We start from the raw sequence: 18301 nt of genomic DNA, 5'->3' as shown, positions 1-18301 counted from the left end.
TTAAAAAAAAATGTTATGAAATATTTTAAAAAATATTGTAACATTTCTGAATGAACTGTGGAATATGGTCACATTGATGACTGAAATCCATGTCCGTTTACTTATAAATACATTGAAAACCATCATCTTAAGAAATTTTATATTTATTTTTTTTTTCTCCACACTTGTATTTTTATTAAGACTCCAATAACTCAATTTGATCCATTTAAGTCAGTGTTTCTCAATTCTGGTCCTCAGGCCCCCCTGCCCTGCATGTTTTAGGTGTTTCCCTTCTGCTACACACCTGGATTGAATCTATGGGTGATCAACAGGTTTCTGCAGCACTTGATGGTCACGCAATCATTTGAATCAGCTGTTCTGGAATAGCGGCACATCTAAAACATGCAGAGCAGGGGGGGCCTGAGGACTGGAATTGAGAAGCACTGATTTAAGTGAAGGAAACTCTTGCCTATGGAGACTCCACTCCACTTGGTGGCGCCAATGCCCTCCGTGATTTAAAGCGACAGAAGAAGAAGACGCTGACCCGGAAGGTTCTTAGATGTCCCGTCTGTGAAGAGGCCGAACGGTGCGTCTCAATGTCAACGTTTTAAATTCGCTTTTTTTCTTTACTATATTCTTTCCCTGTTCGTTTTTAAATACGAGCGCTTTAATTTGACTAGGCCAATTTACTCTCCTATGATATGGCAGCTATTTCCGCGTGAAGATTTCAAATGTTATAAAGATGTTTATACATTAGCGGTTGGTGCTAATTGTTGTTGCTAACACTTAACTTGGCCGCAGTAGCTTCTTGATATTCGCTTTATACTTATTAAATAAGTGTTTAGGGATATATGTTCGTCAAGAATATTTACCTATTAACGCTTTATTTCTCACGTTTGAAAAAGAAAATAGCTTTAAATAGAATAGTTTGCCACATTACCACGTAGTTTTCATGACACCGAGTCAGGTAATGGTCGGCCATCTGTAAAGTTTATAATGAAGTGTTTTGGAACCGAGTAACAGGGTTTTGTTTGTGTTTTAAATCAGAATAGCAAAAGCTGTTAACGTCACTGATGGCCAAGTAGCCAGTGCCTACGTGAGGATGGGAGGTGTGATTATGTAATGAAATCATAAAGTCTTTGTTTTTTTTGTTTACTTTCCTGTGTGGCCTACACAAGCTTTGCTTTAAGCAATTTTTTTCCCATGTTGTTGAAATTTAATGCAAACAGTCTTCTTCAAACCACATGTGTTACCAGAAAAAAATACAAGATGATTATAAACTAGTCCTCCACCAAGAGATTTTGGAGCCACGATTTTAATAATGGCTTGCTTTGGTTAACTACAGTTGTGCATACAAATGAAATTCTTTTCAGTAAAGTATTTTTCCTAAACCTAGTCTTATTTGATTCAACTATTTACATTCTGAACACATTTTAGTTTGTGTGTCAATGGTTGTGTGTTCATAACAGTCATTCATCTGTGTTTTCAGATCAGCTCTCTGGTGAACATGGGCCGCCACTTTGGAGATTTAGCCAGGGTCAGGCATGTGATCACGTACAGCCTGTCGCCCTTTGAGCAGAGGGCTTTCGCCAACTACTTCTCAAAGGGTATTCCCAACGTGTGGAGAAGATTCACAAGTTCTTTCTTTAAAGTTGCCCCCCGTGAGTTTACATGATTACGGTATATTTTGTTTTACGTTTTGCCACTGACTGTAGGTGAACGGTGCGTGTTGAATATGCCTTGTTGATATTTTACTTTTTTTTTGTTTTTCGTAGACTGATCACTCACAGATCTATGTTAGTAATGCCAATGTCACTCAAAATAGTAACTTTTTTTTTTCCAATTTGTATGCATTTGATTTTCCACAAGAGTTGGTGTGAATAGTTTTGCCAGACAGAATGTAAATGTGTGTGGATTTTTAAGCCAGAATTTTTTTACACTGGATAGTCAATCTAAGATTGATGGAGTATACATTTTGAAAGGATATTGTAATTTACAGCAAAGGGGACCTAAAACAATATACCTTAATTTGAAGGAAGAAATACATTTTACACGTTCTTGGTTCAATGTTGACTTTAATTTTAAGTCTTTACAGGTCAATGGTCATTACTATTCTGTGACAAAACATGTCTTGTGTATATTTTGTAAAGTCTGCTCAGGTGTGCTTTGCTGTCTCCATGTATAGTTTTAGCAGAAATTAGCTGCCTGTGTAAAATTCAGCAAATGGGCTTAACCTTTGCTAATTTTTGCTTTCTTTTGCAGCCATGATCCTGATGTATCTGACCTACAGCTGGGGCAACAGTGTCTATGAGGAAAGCAAGAGAAAGAATCCTGCTGACTACGCCAATGACGAATGAACGTTTTCCATCTTCTGAAAAGCTGCTCTGTTAACTTTAACTCTGTGTAACCAATAAAAATTTAAAATGTTTGTGTGAAATCAGTTCTGTTTGTTTGAATAGTTTTTTCACTGTTGCACATTAGTTTGTGTTATAACACAAAACTGAACTTATTAGAAATTAATCTATAATTATTTGAAAAATATCTGATTGGGTTTGAAAAGGCATAGGCTTACATTTTTTTAAATATCTAGAACCACTTTCAGAGTTGATTTTTGAAGTAGTGGGACTTTCAGGTCTGGTGGTGTGTATAACATTTGATTTCTACTTTTGAGTTTTTGTTTTCTCTTTAGAGACCAGATTCCTTATGAATATAATGCCACATGTTATGACCTTCATTACTAAAAAAAAAACAAGACAACTCAAATGAATTAGATTTTTTAAACTATTGTACAATAAAAACAATATTTGAATTTAAAATGACTCCAATTTTGAAATTTTTATTATATTTATCTTTAGAAACACATTTGGTAACTATTAATTGCCGGATGTTTTAAATAAATTGTGAGCATTCAGACCATGATGCCTTAAATGTAAAAAATCAACAGAAAATTGACATAAAACATAATAAAAACGCAGACCATTTTAATATTTTATTGCTTAAAATAGGCAAAAAGCCACAAACTGCACAAATCAAATAAGATATTAAGTCCATTTGAATAAAAAGTAAATGTTGCAAGTTATTTAAAAAAAAAACACAGTAAGCACAAACTGAATACAATCTAATAACTTACGTTAAGTTGCAGAAGATAATATGATCACTTTTTGGATTACTTCAACATAAATCATTTGCCTCCCAAGTAATAGTAACATTTCTGGCCAGTAGGTGGCGCACCCTGGCGGACTCTAGTGCGGCTCTGCAGTGAAACGTCATTGGTCGACGAACTGTCAGAAAATTCCTGAACGCTCTCACTCAGATCCGCCGGGCGCACCGCATGCTGCTGCTGCTGCTTAGTTTCATGGAACAAGAGCAAGGGTGGATCTACATCTGTTGACTGAAAGCCACCAGAGCTGCTACTTTTACTATTAGCACTATTGATTTTATTTGTAATTCCTCCTTATCTCTCTGAACTGGTTTAGCTAGTTAACGAAAATATGTCCGTTGTGGGTTTTGACGTCGGGTTTATGAACTGCTATGTAGCAGTAGCCAGAGCCGGAGGGATTGAAACTGTCGCTAATGAATACAGCGACCGGTGTACACCGTAAGTACAAGTAGTTGAACATTTATTTATGGGTTTTAGTCGTGCTGCTTAAACGTGTATACGTCCTAAACATAAATGAATTGGATATTTTTTTAAGTTAATAACAATGTATGCAGCTAATGTTGCTACATGGCTAGTTAGCATGCTAACCGATTTCACAACAGGAAATGTTGAGGCATGTGAGTGCTAAAGCTAACGCTAGCTAATTCGAATGTATTGGCCTATAAAGAAGTGGTTTTCTTTTTTTACCTTTATTAAAATATTATCTATGACTCTTAAAGTGATGCGTATGTTCTTGATAAAAGATTGGTATGTAATTGACAGGCCCAATCAGGTGATGCAGGCATAAAGCACATGATGAGAGGAGGCCGGTTGCATCCGTCTCTCAAAACCCGCTTTCAGCCCGTTGTGTTTTTTATTCAGACCCGTCCAGTTTGCACAGGGAAAATCACGAGTGAACAATTTTTTTTTTTGCAGGATTTGACTGCAAATAATTAAATTATGAACATGAGTCGTTTAAAAAAAAATTACTGCACAATTATAAGACACAACACACACAAGCCAATAAAGATTTATAGTAATCTTGAAGCCTGGGTGTTTTGCCTAAAATCTCTTGCCTCCTTTAGTGGTAATTGTTTTCTTTGGGTTTTGCTACAGTCTGAATTGTCTCAGCAATTAATTTTTTGTTCCATTGTACTCTAACTGCTTAGGACCAGACTAAGAAAATTAATGTAATGAATGTTTTTTCAATTATGAGAATACAGTCATATTATGAGAACAAAGTGACAATAAGAATATAGTCATAGTAGTAGAATAAAGACAATATTACCAGAAGAAAGTTGTAAAAAAAAAAATCATTTTAATGAGGAAAAACACTTTGGGGTCATCAAGATCTGACTATGTCAAGTAAGATAGTTGTTTTCAAGTATTTGATGCACACAAACTCCTTCCCCTGTTCTTTATTTTTTTACTCTTTGATCCAATGTGTATCACAAGAATAATTTACAAATTGCTGAATTTGTAAAGTAACAAGACGGGGGGGGGGGCTGTACTGCGTTACTCTTTAATCAATACGTTTAGAAAAAATAACTCGGGGCGCTCTGGCTCTTTCTTCTGTCATTTTACCAGGACTTCACATCATAGGAATGGCATCATAGATTTTTTTTAGCAAGTTTACCCAACACAACTTTCAAAATTTTTATAAATAACCAGCCCATGCTTAGTATTTTTAACATAAAAATAAAAGTTTTTAGGGGAAATTAAATGTCTTCTTTTTCCATTGTAGAGCATGTGTTTCATTTGGACCCCGGAATCGATCTATTGGTGCAGCTGCGAAAAGTCAGGTATGTTTTACTAAACTCTGGAGACGGTCGGCACATGATTGTTCAAGTGACAAAAAAGTTAGTTTTTCTATAGGGGACTGAGAACGATACTGGACATGGGTACAGTAGACACGCTATCCAGCACAGACAAAGAATAAAAAAAATGTCCTAGCTCGGTATTTTCTGAGGGCTAACGGTGGGTTACTGTTTCTGTGTGATAGGTCGTCACAAACTGCAAGAATACAGTCCAAGGATTCAAGAGGTTTCACGGCAGAGCCTTTTCAGACCCATATGTGCAGTCCCTCAAAAATAGCTTGGTCTATGACATTGCACAAATGCCAACAGGAACAACAGGCATCAAGGTAAGAGAAAACCTAGAGGCAGCCACGTCTACTTTTATTTATATTTCTTCATCAAATTCCACTTCGCAGCCTCTCTGAGTTTTCTGCAGTATCGGCACATTTTGTTTTCAAAGTAGTAAATCTTGAATAGAGGGACAAATACTTCACTGAATGATTGAGAGACTTTCTGGTCATTTCCAAATCTAGTTAACTTTCATGACGTGAATAATTGTGAGCAGATGACTATTTGTTGAGCCTCAGCTGCAGTGGCAATAGAAAGTATTTGCACTCCTGTTAGTCAAAAATGAAACCGTAGTAAATCATTTAAAAGCTTTTCTGTCCTCTTCCTGCGACGTTATAGACGTTCTAAACACTGACTATTCCATTTCACAAGTGTTTTCCTTCAGGTCAAGTATTATATACATATAAATAATTTTTTTAGTGATGTGATTACCACAATTATGACAAAAGGTTCAAGTTTGTTTTCATTAGACCATAACACATTCTTCCACAGAATTTTGGGAAAAGCTCAGCCTAGATGTTTTCTCTGGAAGAAAAGACTTCTCTTTTTGCTCTCTTTTGTTTTTAAAAGATTTTCACAGAATACAGGAGATTATTGTCACATGCAGAACAGGTTACAGCATTAGAGAGGAAAGTGATGAAAAGGTGATTTTTCTTCTGACCAATGTGTTTATACAAGTGATTCATTTGGGTTCTGTTGGGCTGCATGATATCAGGAAAATGGGATACTGGTGCTGAAAACTGTGAACAACCCACAGTTTGCTGACTCATTTCTTTCTTTATCATTAAACCCTGTCCTGACCACTTTTTCACTCTCACCACTAAAAATATGCATCATGTGTGGACATTAAGGGCTGTTTGAAGCTTGACAGTTAAAATACAGTATCCCACCAGAGATTGCATGTAAGCATTCCTTTGTGATGTGGATATTGTAGACAGTAAATATTGCAATAACGCTGCTCTTAGACATGGAAATTGCTTACGGCACCTGTACTGTGTGGAGTTGTGACACATTAGTGCCACAACAGGCTCACCTTTGCTCAGCTCACAGTGGTGCATTATATAAACATTATTGTTGTAAAAACCAAAAACTGAGGAGTGCATTTGGACAAATTGATTACTGTTTTAATTGAAGTTTTCTTTCATGGCACATCTTCAGCTGGAATCACTCACTCTTTACTTTAATCGGAGTTGCATAAAGAAATGTCATGCGGTTGTACTTCTGTTACCACAGGTGATGTACATGGAGGAGGAGAAGGTGTTCAGCATTGAGCAGGTCACTGCCATGCTGCTGACCAAGCTGAAGGAGACGGCTGAGGGTGCGCTGAAGAAGCCCGTGGCAGACTGCGTTGTCTCTGTAAGTTTCCACTGACACACCCATTACTCCACTTCAGATCTTCCACTTGATTTGACTTGTCTGGAGGTTTTCACTTTTACCACAGTCTGGTCTGTTGTCCTATGTTTTGTTTGGGTCTTAGTGGTAAGCTCTCATGAGAATTTTTAGATTGGTTATGTCAATGGTAAAGTGCTTATGATTTCTAAGTAGTATGAATGAAGGAATAAATTGAAAAACTTCATTAATCGCAAAGGGAAATAAAGTATCTCTATTATAATGATAATCTATTTTTGTCATGAAAATAACTTCATATTTAAAACTAATCCCAACAGTAAAACTTATTTTTTTAAAAACTTAAAAAGAGAGCAACAATAAAGTTCTTGGAGCTGATGTGTGATGAAGGAAATATGATTTTAGAGCAACCTGTTCAAACAAACGCAACAAAAATAAAGGCAGCTTTGCATGGAAGAAATTAAGTCTAATTATAATCAGATGTTGAATTATAGTGATTCACACTTGACTGGTTGATACAAGCCAGTCTGTAGGCTGTTTTTAGTAAAAAATAATGCAAATATTAGATTTGGTTAATTTACCAGCATTATGCAACTTTAAATGCTCTTTTGTTGGGTTTAGGTTCCCTGCTACTACACCGATGCTGAGAGGAGATCGGTGATGGATGCAGCTCAGATTGCTGGACTAAACTGCCTGAGGCTTATGAATGAAACCACTGCAGGTTTGTAATAAGACTTTAGGTCAGGTAGTTATCTCCTGTATTAGTAGAGTTGATCCACTATTATAATTTCAGCCTTTATTCTCTGTAATTCACCTACCATTTTCTTATTCCTACAGTTGCATTGGCGTATGGGATTTATAAACAGGATCTCCCTGCTCCCGAGGAGAAAGCCAGGAATGTTGTGTTCGTGGACCTGGGCCACTCTGGATATCAGACATCAGTGTGTGCTTTTAATAAGGGCAAGCTCAAGGTACGAATTCGACAAAACACCCATTGTGATTTCTTTATATTTAGCTCTCAATTAGTTGACCATAATCAGATCAGCCGTCACTCTTAACTGGAAGATTGGCTGCTTAAAGAAATCTTTTCTTTTACTGGTCAGTGAATGTACCACACACTCCCAGGTCACACCAAGGATTCCACTCTTTAGTTTGGAAGCTGATGCTGAATAACAAAGTTTTTAGTATCTGTGAGGTATTTAATATAAAGTTGCACCAAGATGCACGACTCTTTAAAAAGAACCTGTATTGTTGAGACATATCAACTGGTCAGGCTGTGAGAGAGTGAGAGAGATCAAGACTTTCAGCACAATGGAGAACAGTAGAGTTGCTCTATTTATTGTTTGACCTTCCAAACCTTTTATATTATGGACCCTGCTGGATCCATAATGCACATCAATAATACACATCAATTGCACAAAACTGGTGCATATCCAATGCTCGGCAAAATGACTCCTAATGTTATATTTTAATGCCAACTCTGTAATAAAGATCTTTTTTATATACTAATAAAAACCTGTTTTACAGCAACTGCTCTCTCATACAGAGTGAGATGTTGCATCTCCTCCCAGTATGAATAATTAATAACCACTGGAAGATGAGAAAGAACTCATTTCAATACTGTTTCGATATCATCTTACATTACTATTTATATTGATGCTTTACAAAAACCAAGCCTGTGAAATTCTGATCGGTTCTTCACTACCTGCTTAATTTATTCTCACAAACATCTCACCGCCTCTCAGGTCCTCGCCACGGCCTGCGATCAGCTGCTGGGAGGAAAGGACTTCGATGAAGTCTTGGTGAAGCATTTCTGCGAAGAATTTGGGAAGAAGTACAAACTGGATGTGAAGACCAAGCCCAGGGCTCTGGTCCGGCTCTACCAGGAGTGTGAGAAGCTGAAGAAACTGATGAGCGCCAACTCCTCTGACCTGCCCTTGAACATTGAGTGCTTCATGAACGACATCGACGTATCGGCACACATGAACAGGTAGACCAACAACAGACGCTTCCTCCTGCTTGTGCTCATTGTTTGTGTCTTCACCGCTTATGTAATGTTCCCGTTTTCTTGCCAAAGGGGTCAGTTCGAAGAGATGTGTGTTGATATTTTGGCCCGAGTCGAACCTCCTCTGCATAGCCTGTTGGAACAAGCCAGTGAGTAAAATTTCACTGACTTTAACTCCCTCGCTGACCTGCCTGACTGGCTTCAGGACAATGAGTTTGAAACTGTTTCCTTTTCTTTGATAAGAGCTGAAAAAGGAAGACATCTATGCAGTAGAGATAGTTGGTGGAGCGTCCAGAATTCCAGCCGTCAAAGAAAGGATCAGCAAATTCTTTGGGAAGGAGTTGAACACCACCCTGAATGCTGATGAAGCAGTGGCCAGAGGATGTGCCCTGCAGGTACATTACGCCCAGCATTCGCAGCTGGTCTCGACCTGTTTCTGTTTGAGTGCAGTGTGTCACCAGAGAAACTAATGAGGTAATCTTTATTCCCCACAGTGTGCAATACTGTCTCCTGCCTTCAAAGTCAGGGAATTTTCCATCACAGACGTCGTCCCTTATCCAATCTCTCTGAAGTGGCATTCGGCTGCGGAGGAAGGTCTAAGGTGAGATAAAAACGACTAGTATCAGCCTAAGTTGATTTCTTCTGCTTGAGTTTCCTGTTTAACGTAGACTGTATTTGTTGTTTCAGTGATTGCGAGGTGTTTCCTAAGAACCATGCAGCACCGTTCTCCAAAGTACTCACCTTCTACCGGAAGGAGCCTTTCTCCTTGGAGGCCTATTACTGCAGTCCTAATGAGCTGCCATATCCTGATTCTACCATTGGTGAGAAACCCAGACTTTTGAAAGACTTTGAGATAAAGTCCTACATTCTGTCATGCAGACTGAAAGTTTTCCCAAACTCCCTATCACATTGTCAAAACGTTTTCTTTGTTCATCCCTTATTTCCTTGCTTAAGTTCTTCTTTGTGTTGTTTTCTTCACTCATTGAATCAATTCTTCTGTTTTTTTCTGTCTGGGATTTCTGAAAATTCCATATTTAAAACCTGATTGTTGTAGTAATATTTTCCATGAACACATTAAAAATTGTAGAAACATTACATTTCCTATTTTTCACTCACATTTTTTTTTTTATCAAGCGTGAAAACTTTTTTTATTTTCTCTTCCAGGTCAGTTTGTGATCCAGAAGGTTGTCCCACAGGCAACAGGTGAGAGCTCAAAGGTGAAGGTCAAGGTCCGGGTGAATATCCACGGCATCTTCAGCGTCTCCAGCGCCTCCCTGGTTGAAGTGCAGAAGTCTGATGAGACAGAGGAGCCCATGGAAACTGAGCAGGTGTCCGACAAAGATGGAGAGGTACTGCAATTAAAGAACTGGTGTTGCTCAGAAGTAGTTGAAATGTTCTTTAAATCTTAAAGCTACTCTTGTCTAAGTATCCAAAATAATTCACATCCTTGTCTGGATTCAATGGAAAAACCTTTATTAGCTATAACAGCAGCCAAGGTAGTAACAGATGGCTTTCTAGGGGTTTAATGCCTCTTTTGTCTTATTATAGATGAAGGCTACATCATTGTGGCAAAAGCACTGTTATTATCTGACAGGCCCAAAAGTTGTCTCTTTCCCCAGATGGGATTTTGCAAAGGCCAGGCAGGCTTGTGTGGCTTAAGGCTCTCCCGTACTTCAGCCAAAGTGTCGAAATGTACTCTTGATGTAGTCGCGTGACGAAAATTGCGCCATTGTTTCCGGAGAGTGGAATCTTCCTCTCCTTCTCTCAACATCGGGCCCGAGTCTTACTATTTCGACAAACCTCTAGGCAAAGTGTTGTGTTTTATGCAGAAATGCAAAACCAATTTTGATATTAGACTTCAACTAGTCCGCTTCCACTATCCTGTCTTTGTAGATTACGTGAATACTTTGAGGAACGTTTATCAGACACAGCAAGGAATTGTGTACATTTTTATGATTCTTCACTGAGTAACTTCAAAGATTGTCAGATGCCTAAAACTCCTAGATGGAAATTGCAACCTTGTTGTTCACAAAAGAGGCCATGCTAAAAAAGGGTGGTGCTAGTTCTGTGACCGCTTAATTTAACAAAACATGTAATCCATGGAGGTAATGGAGACCCCGGTGGGTATGTGCTCTAAAACGGGAGAGATGTGGCCCGGTGGTCTGCTCCATTGTATAAAAAGTGCGGGTGAATACCAACGTCCCGTGACCACGGGTCGACTAGAGCAACTGAAGAAAGGAAGCTTGAATTTTCCCATAGACTCTTACAATTTTAACTGAATTAAAACAAAAACGTTTTTCTTTTTGTTATCATTGCATCATATTTTGCTAAACGACTATATCCTTTTCAGTGAGAAGAATAAATTCTAATAGTAAGTTTAGTTGATTAATGAAGCCTAAATCTGCCACAGGTACAAATAATTTTGGACAGTTTATTGTCATTTGAAACCTTAAACATTACGATCAGCAGGGGGCAACATTGAGCTTGCAAAATCTTCAACAAATGAACCATTTTCCATGACATTTTTGAGCTTCAGAATGTTTGGGTGATATTCATGTAGGAATTTGAAATGTTTAGCCATATTTTACATGACTAACTCTCAGACTGAGCAGCAGGTCTATAAAAGAGATTACAAATTAAAATCATGTGTTTTAAAAAGTGGTTTGGGTTGCTTTTTGAATTAACGAGGCACTGACTGAATGAAGGGCCCAACAATAAGCTTGATATGAAAACTTTGACTCATTTCATCTTTGCTGTGCCGCCTTCTTTTGAGACGTAATGTTGCATGTTTGTGTCTTCAGACTAAGATGCAAACTGATCAGGAAACACAGTCGGCCCAGGGCGATGCTCAGAAACAAACAGATGACAAGACGCCAAATGAAAGCGAAGAAATGGAGGTAAGATGCTCTTTTTCTATGCAATACAAATTTATTAAAGTAGGTGACTTTTGCATCCCCTACTTTGTATTTTAGAAGATGAAATGATGCATAAGAGCCTCATATTTAAAGATCTATCAGTTTGTTTCATCATGTTTCTAGTTTTTCTATATTAATTTTTACAAACACCTAATTAGCCTGTAAATATCTGCAGGGATATGTGATATTTTAAATCTACTTTCTTCTTCTTTCTCTGTTTTTAGACGAGCACAGAAGAGAACAAAGGTGAGAAAAAGTCAGACCAGCCACCACAAGCCAAAAAGGCCAAAGTCAAAACAAAAGTGCTGGAGCTTCCCATTGAGAACAGTCCACAGTGGCAGCTAGCAAACGACATGCTCAACCTGTTTGTGGAGAACGAGGTAACTACATCTTCAGCTGCTAGATGGGAGAGCGCAGCCATGTTCAGCTTTTAAATCTGGTGGTTCTGTGTTGGCAGGGAAAGATGATCATGCAAGACAAGTTGGAGAAGGAGAGGAACGATGCAAAGAATAACGTGGAGGAGTACGTGTACGACATGAGGGACAAGCTGCACGGCATGCTGGAGAAGTTCGTCAGCGAGTCTGTGAGTAAATCACCACCACTTTTTTCCACAGCATAGCACAATTTGTTTCAGGAAGTGCCTTATTGTCCTGCAAAGATTCTTAGTAATTATATTTTTATTTGTTTAGGACCGAGACGCTTTGTCATTAAAGCTGGAGGACACTGAAAACTGGCTTTATGAAGACGGAGAGGACCAACCCAAACAAGTTTACATTGACAAGCTCGCAGAGCTGAAGGTAATTACGATTAGGTTAGCGTCCGTTCACATTGATGATCTTGTTGAAATATATTTATTGTTTTAAACTGATTTGTTTTCTGCAGACACTTGGGCAGCCCATCATGGACCGCTTTATGGAGGCTGAAGAGAGACCCAAAGCTTTTGAAGAGTTGGGGAAACAAATTCAGATGTATATGAAATTTGTAGAGGCCTTCAAAATGAAGGTAATGACAGAAGGATTTTTAAGACTTATTTCTCTTCTCTTCTCAGCTTTTCACTATAAATCTATTTAGTCTTGGAAAGACTTAAAAAGGACATTAAATTACTACTTATCAAGACTGACACTACTTTTAAACTAAACCGTAGGCTTTTTATGCAAATAACTTTAACAAATTTTCTAAAAATAAAAATGATACAAAAAAGTTAGGTTTTTATACATTACCATCTAAACAAATGCATGCTGTTTGCAGTGTGAGATCAATGAGTATGCACCTTCCAAGTTCCTTTTGCTTTTAATTTTTTATTTTACCTAAAAGTTGAGACAAAACAAAAAAACTATTAATGCTCTGCTTTGAATTTTTAGAGGCAGTTCAGAAAGAAAAACTCAAAACATATTTCCTTAGCATAGCTTTTAATTGAGTTTTACATGCATTTTTGTTTTTTTATTTAGTTTTTATTTTACTTTAAGTGCTAGGTCCTTATTGCACTTTCAGTTTGTAAGGTGTTCCGTTTCTTTAAGAAACAGCAGTCTGCTTCATTTAATTTTATCTTACTCTTATTTAGACTTTCTGATTTGCCTTTTAACCTGAACAGCTGTATTCAGTGGAAAACGCAGCTGTCGACCATTTGTTTAACTTCATTCTGAGCATTTAGGAGCTTAAAAAATCTTTTGCTGATTTTGTTGTTTCTGTCGCCTCATCAGTAGCTCCTGGATGTTGTCTTTTCTGCGTATTATGCCCCGCTCTAGTTGTTGTAGTGCACAAAAAACTTGCACATTTGTCTGACATGTTTGTTCAGAAACAAATAAGTCCACACAATGAGAGCAGCTACAAAAAAGTCTGAAGGAAAACAAGCTTTACTTTTAGAAAAAGATTAAGAAATAGAAAAAGATACATTTTATGAATGTGACATCTAAATATGCAGATGTGTCTAAATTATTACAGCAAGTATGAATGATTATATTGAATAGTGACGGCTCTAATTATTTGGAGACTGATTACACACTAGTGAGTAACTTCATTCTTATTTTGTGCTTCCAGGACGAGCAGTACGACCATTTAGATGAGGCAGACGTCACCAAAGTGGACAAACTGAACAACGAAGCAATGATCTGGATGAACAGCAGCATGAACCAGCAAAGCAAGCAGAGCCTAGCTGTAGATCCCATTGTTAAAGTGAAAGACATTAAAGCAAAAACAAGGGTGAGTCTTTGCTGTGCCCTTTATTATATTCATGTGAGAATCCATCCTCTCTCTAACACCCCTCTCTTGGTTTATAGGAGCTGTTCTCTGCTTGTAACCCGGTTGTGACGAAGCCCAAACCAAAGGTGGAGGTCCCCAAGGAGGAAACACCTGCAGAGCAGAACGGTCCAGTCGACGGCCAGGAGAAGGCCCAGGAGGAAACTACAGACAAGGGAGCAGCTGAGAACACAGGCAACCCAACCTCAGAACCTACAGAGACCAAGCCTGACATGGACCTCGACTAAAACAGCCCAAACGCCTCCTGAAGCTACGCTGAACAGGGGCCGGTTGAGTCAGACTGAGATGCGGCCTGGCGGCGTTTATCAGAGCTGGTGACGTGTTTCAGGAACTGCACTTGGACAGTGAAAAAGCAGGCAGGGCGGTGAGCACACCGAGCCCAGCTCATGGTGGCACATCTATCTGACATAGCATGCCCTCTCTTCTTCTGGATGACCTAAATCAAAAGCCAGCTGCAATTACTCTGTTTGATAATGAGCGCTGTACACATGATGGTATTTATTTCTGTTGTGTGCTCTGTAACTGTTCTGGTCTGTGTCACAACCTGGTTTTAATAAAGTGGTTGAAAATCTCTCCCAACATTAGCCCTGTCATGCTTAAGACAGAAAAATGTTCTGATTTTGGTTGATGCCAAGAGAATTATTGTTTCTGTTGAGAACTGCAAGTCAGTGTGGCATAGGTGGGTGGAAGATACCTCCCATCTTTAATCTGACAATGAATGAAGAAAGAATATGAATGTGAACTAATACATATACTGCAAATGGTCTTTGCACCCAGAGGTGGATACTGCACCCAAACATTAGTACTCGATCATAGTTCCACTCAAATGTAAAAACTAGCCATCCAAAAAATTACTCAAAAGTAAAGTTTTTGATACAATTTAATATCTAAAAATTACATAATCAGACAGACCAAAATTTTATGTGTAATTTTTTTGAATTGTAAAGGACAAAATGAAAATAATTAATATAACTATAAAATAAATTCAGATTAAAGAAACATCACCATTGAATCATCCTTGTCACAGTGAAGCATAGTGGTGGGAGAATCATGCAGTGGAAATATTTTTTAAAACTGGTCAGAGTTGGTGGGCTCTAACACCGGGGCAGAGCTTCACTCTCCAGTAGGACAATGACCGCAATCATCCATGCAGAGACAAAATAAAAGGATCTGGATCAAAACACAGACTTAAAAAATTATTTTCATAGATGCTCTCCATCCAATCTGACTGAGGTTAAGCTTATTTTAAAAAGAAGAAAGCCTGAAATATGAAGACCGTACAGCAAAGCTACCTCATTAAATCCCAGAACTTGTGGAGTGTGACAAATTTGCAACAAAGGGCTGTGAGGAGAGAATGGCTTTTGGTCCGTTTTACACAATCATTCAAATCATTTGATAAAAGTGCCAAAAAGTGACACTTTTCAAATTAAATCACGACGCTTCAGCTTTAAGAGGCTGTTGGTTTTGAAGTAGGCAGCGCCGACGCTCACGCCGAGGAAGTCATGTGACCCACCCGCTCTCTGCTGTTGTTCCGACTGACATCTGAAGGCTGTAAGTAATGTGGACTATTTTAACTCTAATAACTAATTTATATCTGGACGTTAACACAGATTTGCGTAAACGAATGCGATAAAGTCGTGGCGATACTTTCTCCCGTGCCCCCAACCCTTAAAGAGACACACAGTGATAAATGAAGCAGTTCTGCTGAATGATGGGGTTATTTTGATGAGTCTAAAGTCTAATTTAGGAGTGTGTGCAGAGCTGCCTCGTTGCTGAAGTTTTCGTCTTAATGGTGAAATTGTCGCTGTTTTCTCCTGCAGGACGATGAAGCTGATCATCCTAAATGACTACGACCAGGCAAGCGAGTGGGCTGCAAAGTACATCAGAAACAAGATTTTACATTTCCAACCTGGACCCAATAAGTTCTTCACATTAGGACTTCCCACAGGTACGCGGAAACAGAAAGCGTCCATGTTCTGGTCTTTTTTTTTTTTTTCTTTTCTTCCTTATTAAAATCCCGATATGAAGCACTGAATCAGCCAGAGTACTGTAGTTGCTTTTTTTTTTAACCAACACATATCTGCTGACTCAGAGTCAGATAAAGGGATTTAGTTGGACTTTATAAAAATGCGAACATGGCAGGGGGGGGGAAAAAGAAGAAACGAAATCCGCTGCAATTTGCATTTTCCATTGGACAAAATATCCAGTTAACACCCACTTGCATAATGGTTTCAGTAAGATAGGATGATACAAAGATAATTCAGCAGCACTGAAAATATGTAGGTCACAGCAATAATTTTAAAAAGTATTAAAGCATCTATTTTGTATTTTATATAGTCACACGTTAACGCTCAGAGATTAATAGGGTGGTTATTATATTGAAAGGAGATGTGATTTTCCTTGTTGACACAGTTTTGAAGCCATTACATGTAAATTAGATGCGCTCTGCATTTCAGCCTCGCTAATATATTCATACTGCGCTAATTTTTCCCAATTTTTATCAACCACAAACTTGTTGGGGTTTATTGGGAGAATTTGGTGGTAGAAGGAGAAATAAAATAATTAAAGGAAGAAATTATGATCCAAATAGTGGTACCCATAGTATGATGCTGCCATCACTGTACTTCAGTTTGGGACTGGTGTATTTAGGATATGTAGTATTGCTCCCCCCCCACACACACATAGTGTTTTGCCGGAAGACAAAGACGAAGGATCAACAATGGTTTTCCTGACCTCTTCTTCTACAGAATGATGTTTGTTGGAAAGCATCACAACTTTTAAAGACTTAAATACAGTTATGGACTTCCTTTTATTTTGCTTTCCATTGTCAATTTAACAAATTATCTCCTCTCCTCTCCTCAGGAAGCACTCCTTTAGGATGTTACAAGAAGCTGATCGAATACTACAAAAATGGAGAAATCTCCTTCGAGTTTGTGAAAACCTTCAACATGGACGAATACGTTGGTAAGTGCTGATCTCCGTTTACCTCAGCTTCGAGGGCTTCTCTGTGTGATTTTGTTGAGGACATTTTCATGAACCCATGTCGCAGGTCTTCCCAGAAATCACCCTGAGAGCTATCACTCCTTCATGTGGAACAACTTCTTCAAGCACATCGACATAAGAGCAGAAAACGCCCACATTCTTGATGGAAATGCAGCTGACCTTCAAGCAGAGTGTAACTCCTTTGAGGAAAAGATAAAAGAGGCCGGAGGGATCGAGTTGTTTGTTGGAGGTCAGCCTTGATAGCGAAACACTTTAATCCCTTGTTTAATGGTGTCATGGTTGAAGAAAGATGAAACTAAGCTAAATCCTCACATTTTGTTGCAGGGATTGGACCTGATGGCCACATTGCCTTTAATGAGCCTGGGTCAAGTTTGGTTTCCAGGACCAGAGTGAAGACGCTAGCAAAGGACACAATCATGGCTAACGCTCGATTCTTTGATGGAGATCTCTCTAAAGTTCCCACCATGGCCCTGACAGTGGGAGTAGGCACCGTCATGGATGCAAAAGAGGTAAAGAGCTAATTTCAACAGCACATATATTCGTCATGCTGTTTGGGGTCTTCCTGATGACCAGTGACTGAATGCCGTGGTTTCTGTGGTCACAATTTCTTTCTGGTCAGGTCATGATCCTTATCACTGGAGCACACAAAGCATTTGCTTTGTACAAAGCGATAGAAGAAGGTGTCAATCACATGTGGACAGTGTCGGCCTTCCAGCAGCACCCGCAGACTGTTTTCGTATGTGACGAAGATGCCACCTTGGAGCTGCGGGTTAAGACTGTCAAGTACTTCAAAGGTACGCCAAAACCACAATGCATATTTCGCTTGTCATGGATAAACGGTTTGTATTTAGATTAGCAGAAATCATGAAATCGGTTGCATTGGAAAAAAAAGAGACTCACTGGATGAACTTTAGATATCCCGATACTTTGTTTTGGTCTATAATGTAAAATTCCAGAAAATACAGATTTTAGTTGTAATGTGACTAAATGTTTTTCTAAGGTTTTATCACAAAATCTGCTGAATTTTGCTTGTTTTTTCAGGGATGATGCATGTGCACAACAGGCTAGTGGAAACACTTCCATCCCAACAGAAGAAGTGAAGATACCTCTTACATGGGACAAAATATCACAAAAATACACTCCAATCATTCCTCTTACACTTTTAACTCCAGCTAGAGATGATGGTGAACATCTACTCTTCTGTTTTTAATGGCGCAGTGCGGGCTGTCAGGTTTCAAATGATTGTCAGCCCCGTGTCATTTTTGTTCTTTGTAATAAAATGCGTGATTTATGTACCTTGTGTGGCTTGGTTGATTTCCCCAGCTCCACTTAGATCACATGACTAAATGATGCCTTTCGGTGCTCTTCGTCCATATTTGTGTGGAATTTGCTAAATTTGCTCAAAATGCAAGTTCGCTGTTGAGTTAGGTTTTTATTTACAAGAACATTATATAGTGCTTTTTTTTTTTTTACATATGTGTATCTTTTTAATACTATTTAGCTTTATTCTGTA

The 18301-nt window shown here is 38.5% G+C and overlaps 3 protein-coding genes across 3 annotated transcripts; all 3 read left to right on the top strand.

Moving 5' to 3' along the window:
• The first annotated feature begins 489 nt into the window (after positions 1–489).
• On the top strand, positions 490–2419 carry LOC102221627 (cytochrome b-c1 complex subunit 8). The gene is made up of 3 exons (XM_005795339.2): positions 490–565; positions 1469–1640; positions 2242–2419. The coding sequence occupies exons 2-3, from the start codon at positions 1487–1489 to the stop codon at positions 2334–2336; spliced, it is 249 nt and encodes an 82-aa protein (XP_005795396.1). The 5' UTR covers positions 490–565; positions 1469–1486; the 3' UTR covers positions 2337–2419.
• Positions 2420–3270: 851 nt separating this feature from the next.
• Positions 3271–14364, top strand: LOC102221181 (heat shock 70 kDa protein 4-like). The gene is made up of 19 exons (XM_005795337.2): positions 3271–3577; positions 4863–4920; positions 5121–5261; positions 6496–6618; positions 7231–7330; positions 7447–7580; positions 8355–8599; positions 8687–8763; positions 8858–9009; positions 9109–9215; positions 9302–9435; positions 9779–9963; positions 11416–11511; positions 11754–11909; positions 11987–12112; positions 12219–12326; positions 12412–12531; positions 13567–13728; positions 13806–14364. The coding sequence occupies exons 1-19, from the start codon at positions 3471–3473 to the stop codon at positions 14010–14012; spliced, it is 2538 nt and encodes an 845-aa protein (XP_005795394.1). The 5' UTR covers positions 3271–3470; the 3' UTR covers positions 14013–14364.
• An 898-nt stretch (positions 14365–15262) lies between these two features.
• LOC102220922 (glucosamine-6-phosphate isomerase 1) lies at positions 15263–18083 on the top strand. The gene is made up of 7 exons (XM_005795336.3): positions 15263–15336; positions 15606–15733; positions 16648–16749; positions 16835–17017; positions 17113–17297; positions 17408–17582; positions 17830–18083. Exons 2-7 carry the CDS (start codon positions 15610–15612, stop codon positions 17886–17888), a joined length of 828 nt encoding a protein of 275 aa, XP_005795393.1. The 5' UTR covers positions 15263–15336; positions 15606–15609; the 3' UTR covers positions 17889–18083.
• Positions 18084–18301: the final 218 nt, after the last annotated feature.

Source organism: Xiphophorus maculatus, chromosome 23, assembly GCF_002775205.1.
Source record: "Xiphophorus maculatus strain JP 163 A chromosome 23, X_maculatus-5.0-male, whole genome shotgun sequence".
In the NCBI taxonomy this organism is placed as follows: domain Eukaryota; kingdom Metazoa; phylum Chordata; class Actinopteri; order Cyprinodontiformes; family Poeciliidae; genus Xiphophorus; species Xiphophorus maculatus.
This window is presented reverse-complemented; position numbering and strand designations above follow the sequence as displayed.